General features: G+C 43.5%; 1 protein-coding gene across 3 annotated transcripts in view; it reads right to left on the bottom strand.

Annotated features, from left to right (window-relative positions):
* The window catches only part of TYW5 (tRNA-yW synthesizing protein 5), a 67,948-nt gene that overhangs the window by 10,325 nt on the left and 35,046 nt on the right, over positions 1 to 22,577 (bottom strand). For all 3 annotated transcript variants that reach the window (XM_053472282.1, XM_053472283.1, XM_053472281.1), the window contains exons 3-7: positions 10,712 to 10,866; positions 7,732 to 7,801; positions 7,569 to 7,613; positions 4,520 to 4,657; positions 4,225 to 4,312 (exon numbers count right to left, since the gene is read on the bottom strand). In XM_053472282.1, the coding sequence (XP_053328257.1) occupies positions 4,225 to 4,312; positions 4,520 to 4,657; positions 7,569 to 7,613; positions 7,732 to 7,801; positions 10,712 to 10,866 (496 nt within the window). The remainder of the gene's footprint in view (positions 1 to 4,224; positions 4,313 to 4,519; positions 4,658 to 7,568; positions 7,614 to 7,731; positions 7,802 to 10,711; positions 10,867 to 22,577) is intronic.

The following is a 22,577-nucleotide window of genomic DNA, read 5'->3' as shown; positions in this document are numbered from 1 at the left end:
TTTATTATTTTTATTATAGGAAATTACATCATATGAAAAAAAATTTGGTGTCTGAAGAAAGCCCTTCTTGTCCTGAAAAAAACAATATATAACTTGTGTGGGTTTAGTAAATGGGTTAAGAGAAAATTACAGCTAAACACAAACACCGCAGAAACGATAAAACAGCCATTGTCACGAAGGGTACAAAAAGTAAAATCAGCCTTTGTCACGAAGGGGTTAAAGATCTCGATAATTCGAGACTGGGTAAGATTATTAGTGACCGCTTGCCCTGCCTGAAGAGATAACCAAAATGCGCTCCCCAGCCTGTTTTTAAGGCATCTGTGGTCAGAGTGATCAACGATCACTTTCTAAGCTTAAACTGTGTTGCTGTAATGCCTCAATGTCGAGGCATTCAGCAACACCGAGATCGGCATCATGGGCCATGTCTGGCCCCTCCCCGGGGCGTCAACATCCGCCATACATTGTATGGCGGCGGACGACCGTTTTAAAAGCGTTTAGGAGGCGATCAACGATCACCTCCTAAACTTCAATGGTGTCACTGGAATGCCTCGATCAGGAGGCATTCAGCGACACCAAACACTTACCCCAGGACGGGCTGTGACCGCTCTGGAGAGCGGTCACAGCCGCCACTGCCAGTGATCTTCGCCATCTGCAAGATGGCGGCCGCCCAGTAAAAAAAATAAGTTGAAAAAGTTTGCTAGATGGTCTCCAGACCCTCTAGAGAACTCTGGCTCCACTTGCAGGTTGAATACAGGTACTGCATTCAACCATACAAGTCAATGGAGCCCAGCTTTCTAATCACTATGTAATTAGTAAAATATTTAAAAAAAAGAAAAAAAAAACATGGTAACATTTAAAAGTTATTATGCATCAGAGGAACTATCCAGTTCCAGCAAAATGTAAAAAAAAAGTCCAAAAAGAATAAAATAAAAAAATAAAGTTTATTAATATGAGCAAGTGCTAAAATTAGCGCTGTATCTTCCCAAAAATCCTGACGTGGAAAAATTTAAATAAAAGCATTTCAAATACCCAAGGGGTGTCTAATTTAAAAAAATGAACGGTTTGATGGGGTAAATTGGAGTGGCCGGACTCAAAGATAGGGCATAGGCACAGACTGACCGAAATGGGGGGGGGGGGAGCGCACTTCCAAAATGTGGCCTTTTAACCCCAAACACCAGACAAACCCATACATATGACTGTACTCGGGAGATGTTCCTGAACACATATTAGGGTGTTGTTTGATAGTGACGTATACCTTGAGCTATAAATTTATACCCAAAGTACAATTTGTGTGAAAAAAATATCAAAAAAAATACTACCACAAAGTGTGGCAAAGGCTGGTGGTAGAATCTGATGCATGGAAAGGGTTAAATACTACCATTTTAAGTACCTTGGGGTGTCTAGTTTTCAAAAATATATGGTTTGATGGGGTAAATTGTAGTGGCCGGGCTCAAAGATAGGGCATAGGCACAGACCGACCAAAATAGGGATAAAAAAACCACACTTCCAAAATGTGGCCTTTTAACCCCAAACAGCACTCAAACCCATACATGGGTGGTATCACTGTACTCGAGAGATGTTGTTAAACACATATTAGGGTGTTGTTTGATAGTGACTTATACCTGGAGTTATAAATTTATACCCAAAGTACAATTTGTGTAAAAAACAAAAACAAAAAAATACTACCACAAAGTGTGGCAAAGGCTGGTGGTAGAATCTCATGCATGGAAAGGGTTAAAATACTAGCATTTGAAATACCTTGGGGTGTCAAGTTTTCAAAAATATATGTTATGATGGGGTAAATTGAATTAGCTGGCTTCAAAGATGGTCCTATTAGGACATGGGGGCAGAATGACCAGATGTAAAAGTTCCAAGTTAAAAAATGTGCACTTCCTAAATGTGGCTTTTTACCTCCCAAACAACCCGACAAACCCACGTATGGGGGGTATCACTGTGCTCAGGAGATGTTGCTGAACACATATTGGGGTGTTGTTTGAAAGTGTTGTATACCAGGAGCTGTAAATCCATACCTGAAGAGCAATTTTGTCGATAAACACAAAATAAACTACCACAAAGTTTGACAAAGACTAGTGGTAGAATTAGTGCACGGAAAGAGTTAAAATTCTAGCATTTGAAATACCTTGGGGTGTCTAGTTTTCAAAAATATATGATTTGATGGGGTAGATTGCATTGGCCGGCTTCAAAGATACCCGAAATGGCACATGGAGGAAAGAATTACCAGAGTTGGAAAAAATGGTTTTGAAATAGCAAAACGCTACTTGTACTTAATGCTCCATAACTTGCAGAAAAAAAGCAAAAAAACGTAAAAACATTGGGTATTTCTAAACGCAGGACAAATAGTAGAATATATTTAATAGGTTTTTTCATTAACTTTTTTGGATGAGTAAAAGATGTTTGGGGTAAAAGTCAGAAAATATATATTTTTTTTTATGGAAAATAAGATAATATGATTAAAACAATGATATCTGAAGAAAGCCCTTCTTGTCCTGAAAAAAACAACATATAATTTGTGTGGGTTTACTAAATGAGTGAGGAGAAAATGACATACAAACACCGCAAAAGTGTTAAAACAGCCTCGGTCCCAATGGTACAAGAGGTAAAACACAGCCTGGTCCTTAAGGGGTTAAAGGGTGGCCGTTAGAGGCATTAGTTGTCTGAAAACAGGGAGAGAGGCCGTTAAGCCAGAGGCCCTAAGACTTTATGAAAAGGTACGGTCCAAAGAAACGTGTGTTGTGCTGTAACAACTTTATGACTGGGACTGGATTAGCTGGCCAGTTTGTACAGGTAGTCTCCAAGATGGAGTAGGATTTGTTTCTTTGTTTTGTTTATTTACACTCTGAAGCACAATACTGTGGACCTCAAAGAAAGCTACAATAAACCACATTTTGCTTTTATTCTGTTGGTGTTGGGAGTTTCTTGATTGTAACCGGGCCATCCTGCCACAGTGCCTTGGAGCAGCTTACTGCAGGGATACAAGTCATCAGAATGCCCAAGATGCTCATAGCTTTTCTAAAGGACCAGGTATGATTTTGTTGCAAAGCTGACGCAAACCTTCTTACTTTTCTGATCCTTGATATGGAATAAAGAGCCGTAATGAGATGGAGTCCACTATCAGCTGCAAGAACTGCATACTTAAAATAAGGTTGGACATTTTATGATCAAGACGTCTCTGCATGAACCATTGAAGCCAACCAATTCCATCAGAATTAGCCTAGGCTCTTGTTCTTAGGATGTTACTGAAACATTTTGTCCTGGTTTTGTCTACAAAAATTATGCGCCTAATAAAAATGTTGAAAAGGCCTGGTGTTTTATATGGGCACCTCCTGTTCCATCTGGTCTTCTTACTCTGGGAAATCACACATTAGACATGTGCTTGATGCCATCTTCATGAAAACGAAGGCCGGAGCTGAAATGGCTTCGATGAGCCAGTTGTCCAGGGATGGGATGACCTGCGGACGATTATTTCCGCTGTTTTTTTTTTGTTGTCATTTTGCCGGTAACGTCCTTTTCGATATATTTTGGCCACCGATATATCGGTGCATCTCTAATAAAATTACAAACGAACACTATGGACACACACACATTGAATCTTGCACTCCAATACAGTAAACATACCGACTATGCCACTATACATTTACACACACACACACACACACACACACACCTCCTCTTGCATTATGCATATACACAGACACTACAGTATATACTGCACATACACTCACAGGCTGACTCCAACACTATACACACACACACACACACATACTGACTTTAGTACTATATTACATACACACTCACATATGTTACTCCCCTTCTCTCCCTCACCTCGTGGAGACCAGCGCTGCTACCTATGTTTTCAGGCATCCTATGCTTTCCTGTGGGGCCGTGGCAAGGCAAGTGCCGTGCATCACATGACCCCGCCAGGCAGCGGCAACACTGAAAAACCCTGGGCATCAGGAAATGGTTTCTAGTCGCCATGGCGACCTGGTGCCGGGGTTTATTGAACTCTGCCTTAGTTTTAGTCATGTAATTCTGCTTGAATATATATATATATTTTTTTTTTTAAGAGACGCTGTGTAAATCGTTGGCGTTATATAAAAAATAATCATTTAGTACTGCAATAGAAGTGATCCCCTTATTCTTAGAATAAATGACTCATGCTAAATATTATTCCTACATAAAACAAAAAAGATCCATTCTATATACCTGACAGATACAAATACAGGGCATCTTGTGGACTGTACAAAACAACTCGTTTTTTGCCGGTCACCTGGATAAGCAAATTATCCATCACCTGAACAAATGAAAATATCTTGTTAGTGCCAGTCTGTGATAAAAAGTACTACTGCAGATGCAGACATAAGCTTACTAACATAATATTGTCTAAATTTTACGGCCATAGTGGTTAGGACAATACAATTCGTTTACATAATTGTCTTTGATTTGGGAAAGAGTTTTAACTCCACACCGACTGTTTTGTGGATAATTCCAAATCACATACATCATAGTGTGTCCAGAGCTGAAGTCCTGGAGAGCTGATACGGAACACACTGGAGTAGAACTGGTCCTTTTCAAAGAACTGAGGTATCCGGATGTCAGCAGCCAGATTCGGGAACTGTTGTCTAATGTCAGCAACATCCTGCACGTAAACAACCTTTTCACGTTATTTCACATTATTACAAAGCTAACCCCTTCAGGACAGCTGGTGCCAAACGTGGCTTTTTTTTCCCGTAAAACGTATGTCATGCCCATTTTTGACTTTTCGTCTTTATTTTCTAGTTTTCAATCCGCTAATCCCTTGACTCCCATCTACTCACTTTCTGCCCCATCCACACATTTTCTCTCTACCCCTCACTCACACTCAGCTCCCTCTGTGCGGTCTTACTTAATAGAGACAGCCGATTACATAATCTATCTACTTCTCATATGCCATCAACCAGTAGAGGACACCAACATATTTGACTACCCTGGTAACCCTTTGCTACTCCAAATTGATAAACTCTCTATTTTCTTGATACTTTTTATTTCTAGCAAGCATAACATCCCAAAAATTGTAACGTCAAGTCAGCCTCTTCTTTTTCTTTCTTTTACTTATTTCAAGTTTAGGGGACAACTCTCCCAACTGTCCCCATGCCTTTTACACAATCTCATACATATAATTTCTAACTGCAAACTCCCCCTCTCTAACAGTGTTCTGTGGAATGACTTGTCTATGCAATAGGTCTATAACCTACTTAATCTCACATTCCTTTAAATTTACTGGCCCTTACTAAAACCTGGATCTCCTCCAGCACCACCTCCTCTACTAAACCCTCCTTGGAAGACCTACACTTCAGCCACGCTCCTAGGCTTGGTCATATGAACAGTGGCTGATGTTGGACAAGAAGGCCTGGGACGCAATCTCTGTTCCAGTTCATCCCAAAGGTGTTTGATGGGGTTGAGGTCAGTGTGTGTAATGGTCAGGTATCCCGATACCCAAAATACTAGCTTTCTAGAGCTCTAAAGAAACAGGATGTAAGTCCTGAAGACAAAATGACAAGTCTATACTGCTTCCTCATTATAAATTATCCTTTTCCTTCCATTCATATCCTCTCTCACTTTTATCGTAGCATTCCCTAGATACACACTATGCTTGCCGAGCCCAAAATAAAATGCTCCTCCCCAGCTAGCTCAGCTCCTCCTTCTCTTAGCATATTGTGCTAGTTAGTAACAGAGGAGCAGAGCCATCAACTCATAGTAATCCCGGGATGGATTATGGATCCTGCAAACAGTATTAAAATACGTGGATGGAGCAAATGGCCCAGCCTATTCTGCCACTTCACTACCTCAGAGACCTAAGGTACCATAAGTGCATTTATTAACACTCTGACATATTGGCGTATCATATTACAGCATAAAAAGCTGGATTTCATATATATATATATATATATATATATATATATATATATATATATATATATATATATATATATATATATATATATACCGTATTGGCTCGAATATAGGCCGCACTTTTTCCCACCACTTTAAGTCTTTAAAGTGGGGGTGCGGCCTATATTCGGGGTCTAGCGCCCGACGCCCGGGGCAGGCAGCGGGGTTAGGATACAGATCCCCCGCAGCGGTGCAGGGGGCCTGCATCCTACTCCCCGATACGCTCATACAGCCTCCCCTGCCAGCACTCCCCCCCCCCCGGACTTACCGGAGCAGACTCCCGGGTGTCTTGCGGGGCCGGCGGGGGACGTCTACGCAATACGCGTATACAACTTCCGGTGCCGTCACATCCATCTATTGCGTAGATGTCCCCCGCCGGCCCCGCAAGACACCCGGGAGTCTGCTCCGGTAAGTCGTGGGGGGGGCAGAGGAGGACAGTGGTAGCATATCTCGGGGAGGGAGGACAGTGGTAGCATATCTCGGGGAGGGAGGACAGTGGTAGCAGCATATCTCAGGGAGGGAGGACAGTAGCAGCATATCTCAGGGAGGGAGGACAGTGGCAGCATATCTCGGGGGGAGGACAGTGGCAGCATATCTCGGGGGGGAGGACAGTGGCAGCATATCTCGGGGGGGACAGTGGCAGCATATCTCGGGGGGGGACAGTGGCAGCATACCTCGGGGGGGACAGTGGCAGCATACCTCGGGGGGGACAGTGGCAGCATACCTCGGGGGGGGACAGTGGCAGCATACCTCGGGGGGGGGGCAGAGTGGCAGCATGTTTTTTTGGTGCTTTTTTAAAGAAAAAAACTTTTTCTTTAAAAAAGCACCAAACTTTTAGGGTGCGGCCTATATACGGGGGCGGCCTATATCCGAGCCAATACGGTATATACATACATTATATATGTACACACATATATACACACACACACACACACACACACATATATATATATTGGGGCTGAAACAACGAATCGGGGCAGAGTGGGAGGGTGAGAGTGCAGGGCAGAGTGGGAGGGTGAGAGTGCAGGGCAGAGTGGGAGTGCATAGGGGTGTGGGGGCAGAGTGGGAGACTGGGTGCAGGGCAGAGTGGGAGGGTGGATGCAGGGCAGAGTGGGAGTGCTGGGGCAGAGTGCAAAACTTTTTTGGTATTAAAACTTAGTTTGAGAAATAATATGTTTTGGGTTCTTGTACCTCTATTACCTTTAATTATGTCAGTAAAATAAGAAGGCGGATAGAGAAATGCCATTGTGATAAAGAGATAAGTGTTAATGACACATCCTAATGTAAATTATAAGTTTTCATTTTAAATGAAAGAAAAATTAGCATATTGATTATTTTTATCCGATTAATCGAAAAAATAATCGGCCAACTAATCCATTATGAAAATAATCGTTAGTTGCAGCCCTAATATATATATATATATATATATATATATATATACATACACATACACATACACACACACACACACACCCCCGTTTGTCAGTGTGTCAGATCTAGTTTTGCTTAAATTGTTGGCACTTTATAGATGAAAGATATTATTATTATTATTAATAATGCCCTGTACATTCAAATACTGATTTCAAATGTCTGCTGATCATTCCAAATTTATACTTTACCCTTCGAGGGTTGTCACCCAAGGAGCGGAGGTAATACTTTTCATCCTAAAATAAAAAAAACAAAATCCTAAAAACAATTTCACATATTTCGTATGGTCTGTCTATATACCTTAAATAACTTAAATTTCTTCCATGTGCATGAGACTGGACAGTCAGGGAATACCTCAGTGATGAAGTACTCTTTGTGCTTGTTCTCAGCTGCTCTATGTACAAATTGATCAAATGGTAGCGTTCTGAAATAAAAAAAAAAAAAAGTGGAAAGGGTAATCATCACATATTGTTTTAAGTCAATATACCGTATTTGCTCGATTATAAGACAAGTTTTTTTCCAGAGCAAATGCTCTGAAAAATACCCCTCGTCTTATAATCAGACCTCAAATAGGTCTGATTATGAGACTAAGATCCAGATCCCCCGCAGCGATGCAGGGGACCTGGATCCTCCTGTGTTAAACCTCCCCCCCCAACTTACCGGTGCTTCTGAGTCCCCGGTGCTTAGTCCGGGCTGTGTGTAGAGCTCTACGCGATACAATCGCGTAGAGTTCTACACGCTTCCCGGACTAAGCACTGGGGACCCAGATGCAGGGGACCTGGATCCTCCTGCGTTAACCCCCGACCCAACTTACCGGTGCTTCTGAGTCCCCGGTGCTTAGCCCGGGCAGCGTGTAGAGCTCTATGCGATTCACGTGGAGCTCTACATGCTGCCCAGACTAAGCACCGGGGGCTGAGATGCAGGGGACCTGGATCCTCCTGTGTTATGCGCCCCCCCAACTCAGAAGCACCGGTAAGTTTGGAGGAGGGAGGGGGGGTGTTAGGCATTTCTAGAGGCAGAGTGCTCTGTGAAATGCCTTTTAACCCCTTTAATGCAACTCTGCCTCCTGAAATGCCTTTTACCTCCCTATATGCCTTTTAACCCCCTAAATGCCAGAGTGGCATATAGGGGTATAAGGCATTTCTGGAGGCAGAGTGGCACATAGGGGGTCAAAAGGCATATCATGGGGCACAGTGGCATATAGAGGGTTAAAAGGTGTATCATGGGGCACAGTGGCACATACGGGGTATAAGGCATTTCTGGGGCAGAGTGGCAAGCCTGGGGGCAGATGTGCATAACCGCGGGGGCAGGTTGAAAAAAAAAAGGAAATAAAAACAAAATATTTTTCTCAATCATAGCTTTTATTAACAAACAATTGTTCACATAGTTTACATGAACTAACATTTACTGGTAAAACCTTTTTCCTACAGGGTCGTCTTTTATTCAGGCTTTTTCTTTTTTTCATAAGTTAATATTCAGATTTTGGGGGGTCGTCTTATAATCAGGGTCGTCTTATAATCGAGCAAATACGGTATATCATACAATTCTGCTACCAGAAGTGACCAGTTGCAATAGGTATTGCAAACAAAATCTCGAATTCTCTAGCATGGGTGTGTAAAACAATATAAGAGAACACATCTATGTCTAAGAAACCTAATCTGCAATGCAACCCGACATATGCTGGTAGACAAGTATATACCCAACCAATCATACAATTAAACCCTTAAGGACAATGGGCGGCCCCTAAACCCATTGAAAACAATGCATTTTGAGCCCGTACATGTACGGGCTTTGTCATTAAGGGGTTAATAAGCAAAAGTGCTGCAAATTTGATACACGGTATGGGATTAGAAGGGGATGTATGTAAAAATAATTATTAAATCATCATCATAAAATATCACAATATTATCTCTAAAATACCGTATTTGCTCGATTATAAGACGAGGTTTTTTTCAGAGCAAATGCTCTGAAAAATACCCCTCGTCTTCTAATCGGGGTCGTCTTCTAATCAGACCTCAAATAGATTAAAGATGCAGATCCCCCGCACCGCTGCAGGGGACCTGGATCCTCCTGTCTAATCCACCCCCCCCATCATACACACACTTACCGGTGCTTCCTGCTGTGTTGCCGGGGCAGCGGGTTGACGTCTACGCGATCCGCGTAGACAACGTCCGCTGCAGCCGGAAGGAGGTGTGGCTAGCAGCGGGGGTTGTCTGCGTCCGTCGCGTAGACCTTCCCCGACTGTCAAGAGATCAGAGCTCCCCGCACCGGTGCGGGGAACTCTGATCTCTGACAGCCGGGGAAAGTATACGCGACGGACGCATACAAACCCCCGCTGCCAACTCCACCTCCTTCCGGCTGCCGCGGAAGGCGACGTCAACCCGCTACCCCGGCTGGAAGCACCGGTAAGAGAGGGCTGAGAGGGGAGAGAGAGGGGTGAGAGAGAGAGAGTGTGTGTGTTAGTTAAATGGGGGGTATAGGGTGTGTGTGTGTGTGTGTTAAATGGGGGCATAGGGCATTTCTGGAGTGGCGTTAAGGGGGCATTTAATAGAGCACTCTGCCTCCTGAAATGCCTTTTAACCCCCTAAATGCCAGAGTGGCATATAGGGGTATAAGGCATTTCTGGAGGCAGATTGCTCTATACAATGCCTTTTAACTCCCTTAATGCCACTCTGCCTCCTGAAATGCCTTATACCTCCCTATATTCCACTCTGCCCCATAAAATGCATTTTAACCCCCTGAATGCCAGAATGGGATATAGGGGTATAAGGCATTTCTGGAGGCAGAGTAGCACATAGGGGGTCAAAAGGCATACCATGGGGCACAGTGGCATATAGAGGGTTAAAAGGCATATCATGGGCCACAGTGCCATATTGGAGTGGCAAGCCTGGGGGCAGATGTGCGTAACTGGGGGACAGGTTGGAAAATACAAGATATAAAAACAAAAAAAATATTTTTCTCAATCATAGCTTTTATTAAAAAAAATAGTTTACATGAATTAACATTTACTGGTAAAACTTTTTTCCTTTGGGGTCATCTTATATTCAGGTTTTTTCTTTTTTTCCTAAGTTAATATTCAGATTTTGGGGAATCGTCTTATAATCAGGGTCGTCTTATAATCGAGCAAATACGGTAATCATGCAAAGGCAAGCAAATTTAGGCAGCAGTCTCCTACACCTGTGCATTCTTACATAAAATGTAAATACAATAGGCAGCAATGTGTGATTTTATTAGATTGTATTAATAAGCAAATACAATTTTAAATCTAAGAGAATGGAAGCACATCTGTAAAAACTGTGCAATACTTATCATTAATGGCTTGTGCAAAGTTTACCTGTATATGAAGTTCTTCTTCATGAAATCCATATGCTGCACCTCCGATACATGGATTTTTACCTCTTGATTTCCGCCTGCAATACTCATGTAATCCACAGTCCATTTACTTCTACAGTCTCCCAAATCCAAGCCTTTCAGTATAACTGGTTTTCTCTAAAAATAAATAAGATCTGATTTTTACTGCTTATGTAAAATGAAAGCATTTTTTTTTTTTTTTTTTACACATACATCTCTTTTTCAGCAGGCAAAACTTAAATGTTGAGTGACATTAGTATGTCATAGAAAGCACAGTCTGATTGGCTCATGGATCAAGGGAGGTGGGCACTCTTTATTAAACTGCCTTTCAATTAGAGACTAGACATGTACAAATGGACCAAAAACAATTTGGACACATTTTTCATTTTAGGAAAACAAATTGTTTCCTGCACTTTTGTTTGAGGACGTTTTCCATTCATAAATGAAATCTGTCACTCACCATCACACTCTCTCTTCTGCTCTCTATCAAGTTCTCCTACCTTCCCTGTTGACGGCTTCTGCGTCTGTCCGCTTTTCCTTAGCACTGCTTCTTTTCTTGCCTCTTCTTGTTAATCTGTCTTCGCCTGCTTCTCATCAGTATTCGCTCTATTACCCAAGCCTTCCAGGTCATGTCCAACAAGAGGGTGATGACTGCGCACAGCACACCCACTACCCCAATTGGAGGAATGGGGTAGACACTGTCAGCCATGTATGCACAGCGTCTTCAACAAGTACTCCAGAATGCAGACTGGTTTGCAGAGAAAGATAGGCGTGGAAACGCTTCCATCTGCTCCTGTGTGTTATTTGGGGCATTTTTGAAGCCGGACAATTCAATGTACCCTAATAATACTGTATATTTTTGAAAACTAGACACCTCAGGGTGTTTCATTTTACCATTCATTTTACCATCAGCTAACGTCAACATTTGCGGAAGAAATTGTGTTTTTTTCCTCCCCCACAACCATTCTACTTTAGGTATATATTTATAGCTTCTGGTATGTGTCACTGTCAAAACCCCAATATAGGTTCAACATCATCTCTGGAGTACATTAATGCCACCCGTGCATAGGTCTTGTCGGGTCGATAAAAGGCCACATTTTGGACATGAGCAATTCAGTTTTTCAAATTGGATTTTCAGGCATGTGGTCAGTCTGCACCTATATCCTAGTTGGAACATCTTGAAGCCCAGTCAATTCAATTTACCTCATTAAACCATATAACGTATTTGCTCGATTATAAGACAAGGTTTTTTCCAGAGCAAATGCTCTGAAAAATACTCCTCGTCTTATAATCAGGGTCGTCTTATAATCAGACCTCAAATAGGTCTGATTATGAGACTAAGATCCAGATCCCCCGCAGCGATGCAGGGGACCTGGATCCTCCTGTGTTAAACCCCCCCCCCAATTTACCGGTGCTTCTGAGTCCCCGGTGCTTAGTCCGGGCAGCGTGTAGAGCTCTACGCGATACAATTGATTCGCGTGGAGCTCTACATGCTGCCCGGACAAAGCACACTAAGCACCGGGGGCTCAGATGCAGGGGACCTGGATCCTCCTGTGTTATGCGCCCCCTTCCAATTCAGAATCACCGGTAAGTTTGGAGGAGGGAGGGGGAGGGAGTGTTAAATGGGGGGTGCAAGGCATTTCTGGAGGCAGAGTGCTCTGTGAAATGCCTTTTAACCCCTTTAATGCCACTCTGCCTCCTGAAATGCCTTTTACCTCCCTATATGCCACTCTGCCCCATAATATGCCTTTTAACCCCCTAAATGCCAGAGTGGCATATAGGGGTATAAGGCATTTCTGGAGGCAGAGTGGCACATAGGGGGTTAAAAGGCGTATCATGGGGCACAGTGGCATTTAGAGGGTTAAAAGGCATATCATGGGGCACAGTGACATATATGGGGTATAAGGCATTTCTGGGGCAGAGTGGCAAGCCTGGGGGCAGATGTGCATAACTGGGGGGGCACGTTGGAAAAAAAAAAAAAGGAAATAAAACCAAATATTTTTCTCAATCATAGCTTTTATTAACAAAAAATTGTTCACATAGTTTACATGAACTAACATTTACTGGTAAAACTTTTTTTCCTACAGGGTCGTCGTATATTCAGGCTTTCTCTTTTTTTCATAAGTTAATATTCAGATTTTGGAGGGTCGTCTTATAATCAGGGTCGTCTTATAATCGAGCAAATACGGTATTTTTAAAAACAAGACACCCTGGGGTATTACAAATGATGGTATTTTAACCCTTTCCATGTCATGTATTTTGGGATGATACAGCGCCACAAACGTTACTTTAAAAATTGGCTTCGTAATATGTTTGTATGTACTGTGGGATACATTGCACGAGCAAAATAAATCAGAAAAAAGGCCTAACGTATTATGTACCTGTTCAAAATTTAACCCCATAAGGACAGAACTGTTTCTTTTGTTTTTAAAAAAAAAAAAAAAAAAATACTGAAGTGCTAGTGTTTAGCTTTAGTTTTCTTTATTCTCATTCAGTGTACCCAGACAAATTATATATTTTTTTCTTTCAAAACAAGGGCTTTCTTCAAGGAAACAAGAACAAGCTTTGAAGTTTAATGGTAGCACTAAGGCTACTACTAATAAGGCGTCCACTGGTACTTCTAGTGATCAAGAAAAAGTGCCTTTTGCTCCTCAGCATCATGTTCTTCAACATTATTATTCTTTCACTTATATAGTGCCAACAATTTACGTAGCACAGGTGCGCTCTGTAATAGTTATTGTTTGTGATACCTGCATTTCCCAGTATATGTTGTAATTATGGTGTGTGCTTTTGTTCCCCTCGTGTGCTACCCTATGTGACGGCCCCATGTTAATCGGTGCCGTCTGTAATAGTTGTTTGTGATACCGGCATTTCCCAGTATATGTTGTATTTACGGTGTGCTATTGTTCCCCTCGTGTGCTACCCTGTCCATGTGCCACATGTCCTGCCCACCCCCCCCCTTACACAGACTACAATAGAGACCCCCTACTAGGCTGAGTAATGCTCTTAGCAGGGCGGTAGAGCGCTGTATTGCTATACATCTGCATACTACAGTGCCGCCGAGGTTCCTGAAAAGCTGTGTCCTTTGCTATGATCACGTATTGTCCTTTTCAGGACAATAGCCCCACTGTGTAGCTCAGCTTCGGCTAGCCACAGTGGTAAGGCAGCCCCTTCGCTCTGTACGCTAGTTCTGTCTGGTGCTGAAGGGGTTAATCGCTGGTGTCCCGGTTGCCATGGGGTGGAGGAAGCAACGTTCGGCGGGCGTACCGAGCCGGGGTACAGGTCAGTCCCGTAACAAAACACATATATTCAAGGGGTATGACAACATAAGAATTGACAGACTAAGACAAACCGATACATTAGGTGCAATCTGGAGGGAATAGGAAAACATGAGACACAGAAAGGTTGAGAGGTAGTGTGGTGGTTGTATCAGTGACAAGGACATTCTAGCAGCTAAGATGGAATGCTTCTCTGAAGAAGTACATTTTGAGATGTTTCTTGAATGTTGGGAGGGTGAATGCTGAAGGTTCGGTGGAAGTAGAGTCCAGAGATACGGGGCAGCCCCAGTGAAATCTTGTAGACGGGAAAAGGAAGAGGTGATAAGTGAGCAGAAGAGCCTTAGCCCATGGGAAGAATGTCAGGATCGAGAGTATTTGCTTAAGATGGCACACATGTATGGATGAGCAGTGTTATGGAGGGCCTTATATGTTAGTACCAGGATTTTAAATTTAATTCTAAAATGTAATAAGGAGCCAGTGGAGGATTTCACAGAGTGGGGAAGCAGAAGAGGAGCGGCGTGCAAGGAAGATTTAAATGCAACAGCATTTAGGACAGACTGTAGAGGAGAGAGCCGAGACGGTGGAAATAAGTGAATGAACCAGAGTTTTTGTGGATTCTTGGGTGAGAAATGGACGGATGCGAGAGATGTAGGATCTGTTGAGGGACTGAATGTGAGGGATGAAGGAGAGGTTTGAGTCAAGGATGACCCTGAGGCACCAGGTCTGGTTTGTAGGAGAGATAGTCGTGTTGTTAATGGTGATAAGATAATTCTGGTAGTGGAGTGGAGATAGAAGGAGGAAAGATAATGAGTTCAGTTTTAGAAAGTTTCAGGTAGCGTTATGACATCCATGAAGAAATAGCAGACAAGCAATTGGTAATATGGGACATGAGAGATGGAGAAAGATCAGAAGAGGACATGTAGATTTGGTTATCTGCATATAGATGATACTGGAGGCCAAATGAGTTGATTAGTTTGCCAGGACATTATAAAGAGAGAACAGCAGAGGCCCAAGAACTGACCCTTGGGGGACTTCAACCAAAAGTGGAAGGGGTGATGATGTCTTGCCAGAAAAGCTGACAGAGAAGGAAGGAACGGTTAGACAAATATGAGGAGATCCAGGAGAGAGCTGTATCTCTAATGCCTGTAGAAGTAAATGAGTCAAGAAGAAGAAGGTGGTGATCAACAGTATCAACAGTATCAAAAGCAGCAGAGAGATCCAATAGTATTAGAATGGAGAAGTGACCTTTTGCTCTGGCAGATGTGGTAACTTGTCTTGTCCCCATAAACAAAGGGAATAGGTTAAGGTGGGCGCTTAAAATCCTTCCCTCCCACAGTTCACTAAAAGAAGTGATGAAACAGGATGTGATGTCAAATGAAGGGTATATAATATAATACCACACATGGACTCCTTCAGTTCTTTTTCCTTTTCCTCCATGGTGGATGTGGAAAGAGTCAGCTCCCAGCAGTGAGCTATTATCGGATCTGGAGGCTTAATATTGGGTGAGATCAAATTGTGTTGAAATGAATTGTTATATGTATAGAGAGAGCGATAAAAGGGGGTTGTTGTCCTGTGGTGTTTTGCTATACGTGCATATATGAGATAAATGTGTTTGCTGTGTTGTTACTAGGCCTGCAACTAACGATTATTTTAATAATCGATTAGTTGACCGATAATTCAATTTTTTTAAATGTATAATAATGTAATAAAAAACTTACAATTTACACTTTCATCTCTTTATTGCAATGGCCTCTCTCTATTCACCTTCTTATTTTACTGACATAATAAAAGCTACAAGAATCCAAACATGGTGTTTCTCAAACTAGGTTTTAATACAAAGTTATTAGTAAATATTAATTCATATGATAACTATTTTTCATATTTAATAAAAACTATGAGAAAAAAGCCTTGTTTATATTTTCTTTTCTTACCAAACTGCCTCCAGTTATGCACATCTGACCCCCAGCTTGTATATATGCCTTATACCTGTTATATGCCAGATTCCACTGTGCCCCCTGATATGCCCTATACTCCTTATATGCCAGTGATATGCAACTGAGCCCCCTGATATACCTTTTACCCCCAATATGCCTTATACCCCCTTATATGCCCTGAAATTCATATTACCCCCCATACACCACTATAACTCACCCATACACCACTCTGGCTCCTCCCCCTCCCATATACCACTCTGGCTCCTCCCATACTCCACTCTGCCTCTTCCCCCCTCCCATACTCCACTCTGCCTCCTCCCCCCTCCCATACACCACTCTCCTCCTCCCCCCTCCCATACACCACTCTGCCTCCTCCCCCCTCCCATACACCACTTTGGCTCCTCCCCCCTCCCATACTCCACTCTGCCTCCTCCCCCCTCCCATACTCCACTCTGCCTCCTCCCCCCTCCCTCCACTCTGCCTCCTCCCCCCTCCCATACTCCACTCTGCCTCCTCCCCCCTCCCATACTCCACTCTGCCTCCTCCCCCTCCCATTCTCCACTCTGCCTCCTCCCCCTCCCATTCTCCACTCTGCCTCCTCCCCCCTCCCATTCTCCACTCTGCCTCCTCCCCCCCTCCCATTCTCCACTCTGCCTCCTCCCCCCTCCCATTCTCCACTCTGCCTCCTCCCCCCTCCCATACTCCACTCTGCCTCCTGTCAGCAACGGAGGTTCACAAAAGCACCAGGGAGCCGGGTAGAGAGGCAGAGTGGCGTATGGGAGGGGGAGGAGCCAGAGTGGCGTATGGGAGGGGGAGGAGCCAGAGTGGTGTATGGGAGGGTGGCTCCCATACACCCCTCTGACTCCTCCCCCCTCCCTGGTATTTTGTGAACCTCCGTTGCTGACAGGCACTTACACTGCAGCTTCATAGAAGCCTCAGTGTAAGTGAAGGGCAGTAACAAAGGCTGTCTGTGCGATGCAGACCCCCACCGGCTGACAGAGAGGATGATCCTCTGCAGGAGACCTCGATTCTCTGTCAGCCGGTGGGGGTCTGGATCGCACAGCCTCTAGAGTTATAATCCGATCTCTGTTTGAGGTCGGATTATATAAGGAGAAGAGTTTTTCAGAGCATTTGCTCTGAAAAAAACCTCTTTTTATAATCGATAAAAATCGATTTGATTAATCGATAATGAAAATCGTTGACAACGATTTTCATTATCGATTATATCGATTAGTTGTTTCAGCCCTAGTTGTTACCTTATAATAAATACCTTTGAATGTAGACGAACCTTTGTGATATATTTTTATATTTGGTTTAACCCCTTCGCGACCTTTGCCGGTTCAGGACCGTCATGACAAGAAGGTCACTAAATGACCTTTGACGGTCCTGAACCGTCAAAAAGTTAAATAAGCTTAGAAAGTGATCAAGGATCACTTTCTTCGCTTAAACGGCCTTGCTGCAATGCCTCGATGTCGAGGCATTCAGCAAGGCCGAGATCGGCATCGGGGGCCATGTCTGGCCCCTCCCCGGGGCGTCAACAGCCGCCATACATTGTATGGCGGCGGACGCCCGTTTTAAAAGCGTTTAGGAGGCGATCAACGATCGCCTCCTAAACTTAAATGGTGTCGCTGGAATGCCTCGATCAGGAGGCATCTAGCGACACCAAACACTTACCTTTAGGTGGGCTGTGACCGCTCCGGAGAGCGGTCACAGCCGCAGCTGCCGGTGATCTTCGCCATCAAGTAAGATGGCCGCCGCTCTGTAAAAAAAAACAAACAAGAAAAAGTTTGCTAGAGGGTCTCCAGACCCTCTAGAGAACTGGCTCCACTTGCTGGTTGAATACAGGTACTGCATTCAACCATGCAAGTCAATGGAGCCCAGCTTTCTAATCACTATGTGATTAGTAAAATATTCAAAAAAAAATAAAAAAAAAAATGAAAAAAAAAAAAATGTGCTAACATTTAAAAATAATTATGCAGTGATGTCACTAGATGAACCATCCAGTACCAGCAAAATGTGTAAAAAAAATATAAAAAAAGTATTAAAAAAATAAAAAAAATAAAAAAAATAAAAAAATAAAGTTTATTATTTTGAGCAAGTGCTAAAATTTCTCAAAAATCTCAAAGAGTTAAAATAAAAGCACTTCAAATACCCAAGGGGTGTCTAATATATAAAAAAAATGGCTGATGGGGTAAATTGGAGTGGCCTAGCTCACAGATAGGGCATAGGTACAGACTGACCAAAATGGAGAAAAAAAGCGCACTTCCCAAATGTGGCATTTTAAATCTGAAACAACCCGACAAACCCATGCATGTCGGGTATCACTGCACTCAGGAGATGTTCCTGCACACATATTGGGGGGTTGTTTGACAGTGACATATACCAGAACCTGTATATCTATAACTAAAGTACAATTTGTGTGAAAAAAATTACTATTACAAAGTTTGACAATGTGTAGTTCTATAATTGGTGCATGGAAAGGGTTAAAATAACAGCATTCAGAATACCCTGGGGTGTCTAGTTTTCCAAAATATATGGTTTGAATGGGTTAAATTGAGTTAACCGGCTTCAAAGATATTCCAAAGAGGAGATGGAGGCAGAATGACCAAATGACCACCTGAATTACGCATGCCCCAAAAGTAGCCTTTTACCAGCCAAACAATCTGACAAGCCCATGCATGTGGGGTATCGCCGTACTCAGGAGATGTTCCTGAACACACATTGGGGTGTTGTTTGACAGTGACATATACCAGAACCTGTATATCTATAACTAAAGTACAATTTGTGTGGAAAAAAAAATAAAAAAAATTACTATTACAAAGTTTGACAAAGTGTAGTTGTATAATTGGTGCATGGAAAGGGTTAAAATAACAGCATTTGGAATACCCTGGGGTGTCTAGTTTGAATGGGTTAAATTGAGTTAACCGGCTTCAAAGATGTTCCAAAGAGGAGATGGAGGCAGACTGACCAGATTTGTTAAAAAAGATTTGGAAATCATAAAACGCTGCTTGTACTTATTGCCCTATAACTTACAAAAAACAGCAAAAAAACATAAAAACATTGGGTATTTCTAAACTCAGGACAAGTAGTAGAATCTATTTAGCTAGTTTTTTTACTTGCTTTTTTAGGTGAGTAAAAGATTTTTCAAATAAAAGTCATAAAATGTCTTTTTTTTCAATTTTTCACCATGTTTTTTTTATTTTTTTTATAGTAAATAAGATGATACGATCAAAATAATGGTATCTGAAGAAAGCCCATCTTGTCCTGAAAAAAACAATATATAACTTATGTGGGTACACTAAATGGGTGAGGAGAAAATTACACCTGAACACAAGCACCACAAAAGTGTCAAAACAGCCTCGGTCCCACAGGGTAGAAAACGAAAAATGAGCCCGGTCCTTAAAGGGTTAAACACCACAGCAGAGAGCAAGTCATTGGAGACTTTTGTTAGAGCTGTTTCAGTAGAGTAAAGGGCTTTGAAAACAGACTGTAGAGGGTCAAGGAGGGAATGAGAGGAGAGGAAGTTAGTAAGGCAATTGTACACAATCCGTTCAAGCAACTTCAAGGTAAAAGGAAGGTAGAACGGTAGTTAGTCAGACAGATGGGATCTGAGGAAGGATTTTTTCACATTGGATGTGATTACCACATGCTTGAAAGCTGTTGGTACAGTTCCAGATGATAAAGAAAGATTAAATAGATGGGTAATATAAGGATGCACCGAAATGAAAATTCTGGACCGAAACCGAAAATTCAGGATTCACTTGGCCGAAACGGAACCGAAACCGACTCCAGCTACTAAAAAAAAATTAACCACACTTTTATTAAACGTAAGGAACGCACCAAAATGGGACAAAAAAAAGCAGCAATAATATTTATATATATATATATTGCTGCTTTTTTTTGTCCCATTTTGGTGTGTTCCTTACGTTTAATAAAAGTGTGGTTATTTTTTTTTTAAGTAGCTGGAGTCGGTTTCGGTTACGTTTCGGCCAAGTGAATCCTGAATTTTCGGTTTCGGTCCAGAATTTTCATATATATATATATATATATATATATATTTGTTAACAGCAATCACACTATCATTCCCAGGCAACCAGTGCATGCTAGAACATGGGCATGATAGGAGTCTGATTTCAATAACAATATTACTTATGATTGTTAGCAATCACACTCCTATCATGCAAAGTCAGCCAGTACATGCTGGAATCTAGGTATACCTGGGCATGATAGGAGTGTAATTGCTGTTAGACACACACATATACATACATATATATACACATACACCGTATTTGCTCGATTATAAGACGACCCCCCAAAATCTGAATATTAATTTAGGAAAAAAAGAAAAAGCCTGATTATAAGACGACCCCATAGGAAAAAAGTTTTACTAGTAAATAAATAATAATTCATGTAAACTGTTTTTAATTTCCTTTTATTTACCAACCTGCCCTCCAGTTATGCACATCTGCCCCCAGGCATGCCTTATACCCTCCTATATGCCACTCTGTCCCATGATATGCCTTTTAACCCCCTATATGCCACTCTGGCATATAGGGGGTTAAAAGGCATATCATGGGACAGAGTGAATATAGGGGGACACTTACATACTCAGACACTTACCTACCCACCCAGACACTTACCTACCCACCCAGACACTTACACTTACCTACCCACCCAGACACTTACACTTACCTACCCACCCAGACACTTACCTACCCACTCAGGCACTTCACTCACCGCGATGCCTCAGCGCTTGCTGCAGCTCCCACGGGATTTACAGCATGACGCTATGTGACCCCGCTAGGCCCCGCCTCCTCCAGAAAATTGAAGAGGTCTTCTTTGGGACAGCGCAGTACCGCCGGTTCCGGTCCTGCTTCTGGAGGAATCTCCCCAACCGGCTCTGCTTCCCCACAGTGGGCGGGCTATCCCGGGAGCAGGAAGGTATGCGCTTATGCAATCTCGGCTGCTGCCGGCACTTTCGCCGGCGCTCGGTGATAGACGCCGGCAGCAGCTGAGGTTACCATACAGGAGGATCCAGGTCCCCTGCAGCGATGCGGGGGATCTGGATCTTAGTCTAATAGTCAGACCTCATTTGAGGTCTGATTAGAAGACGACCCCGATTACAAGACGAGGGGTATTTTTCAGAGCATTTGCTCTGAAAAAAACCTCGTCTTATAATCGAGCAAATACGGTATATATATATATATATATACACACAGCATTCATCCTATCATGCCCAGGCAGCCAGCACATGCTAGAACCTGGGCATGATAGGAGTGTGATTACAGGCTCCCTATGCCAACCCCACCACACATATACTCATTTATTTAGATACTAATTAATTCCCTTAATAACACACACCTGATCCTATACCCTCCTCCACCCCCTTACCTGAACTGCAGATGTCTCAATCACAGACTACTGCAGGGACCCTGCTGCTTCCTCTCGAACAACTTCTCTGGCCACACCCCCAGGGGAAGAAGGGACAGAGCATTTTGCCGATAATGCCCTTTTTGGCCGATATATTTCGGCCACCAATATATCGGTGCACCCCTAGTAAGTGATGGACATGTGAGGTGTGATGGGGTCAAGGGGACAGGTTGTTGGGTGAGAGGAAGAAAGAAGAGGGGCTCTCTCTTCTTCAGTTGTAGGGGAAAAAGGCAGTTAGTATGGGATGAGTGCAGAGAGTGGTGTAGGAGGGGGTTGTAAAGAAAGGCCTTGTCTAATACCTAGGGCTGCAACTAACGATTATTTTAATAATCGATTAATCGGCCGATTATTTTTTCGATTAATCGATTAATCGGATAAAAAAAAACAATATGCAAATTTTTCGTTTATTTAAAAGAATTTTGCATTGTGCCCCCACCCCTTTGCACTGTGCCCCCACCCTCACTCTGCCCTGCATCCCCACCCCCACTCTGCCCTGCACCCAGTCTCACAGCCTGCCCTGCACCCAGTCTCACAGCCTGCCCTGCATCCCCACTCTGCCCTGCACCCAGTCTCACACCCTGCCCTGCACCCAGTCTCACACCCTGCCCTGCCCTGCACCCAGTCTCACAGCCTGCCCTGCACCCAGTCTCACAGCCTGCCCTGCATCCCCACTCTGCTCTGCACCCAGTCTCACACCCTGCCCTGCCCCCCCACCCCCACTCTACTCTGCACCCAGTCTCACACCCTGCCCTGCATCCCAACCCCCACTCTGCTCTGCACCCAGTCTGCCACCCTGCCCTCCCACCCCCACTCTGACCTGCATCCAGTCTCCTGGCCCCACTCTGCCCTGCACTCACATCCTGCCCTGCATCCCCCCACCCCCTGTGCCGCGGACCCCCCACCCCCTGTGCCGCGGACCCCCCACTGTGCAGCGCACCCCCCCCACTGTGCAGCGCACCCCCCCCCCCACTGTGCAGCGCACCCCCCCACTCACTCTGCCGCGCACCCACACACACACTCTGCCGCGCGCACACACGCACACGCACACACGCGCACACGCGCACACGCACACACGCACACACGCACACACGCACACACGCACACACGCACACACGCACACACACTCTGCCGCGCACCCAGTCTCGCACATAAACATTCGCACGGACAATAGACATAAAGAGTACTTACCTCCGCTACGAACTTGTTC

The sequence above is a fragment of the Spea bombifrons genome, chromosome 7, assembly GCF_027358695.1.
Source record: "Spea bombifrons isolate aSpeBom1 chromosome 7, aSpeBom1.2.pri, whole genome shotgun sequence".
NCBI classification, from domain to species: domain Eukaryota; kingdom Metazoa; phylum Chordata; class Amphibia; order Anura; family Pelobatidae; genus Spea; species Spea bombifrons.
Note: the sequence above shows the minus strand (reverse complement) of the source record. Positions and strands in the feature narration are given on the sequence as shown.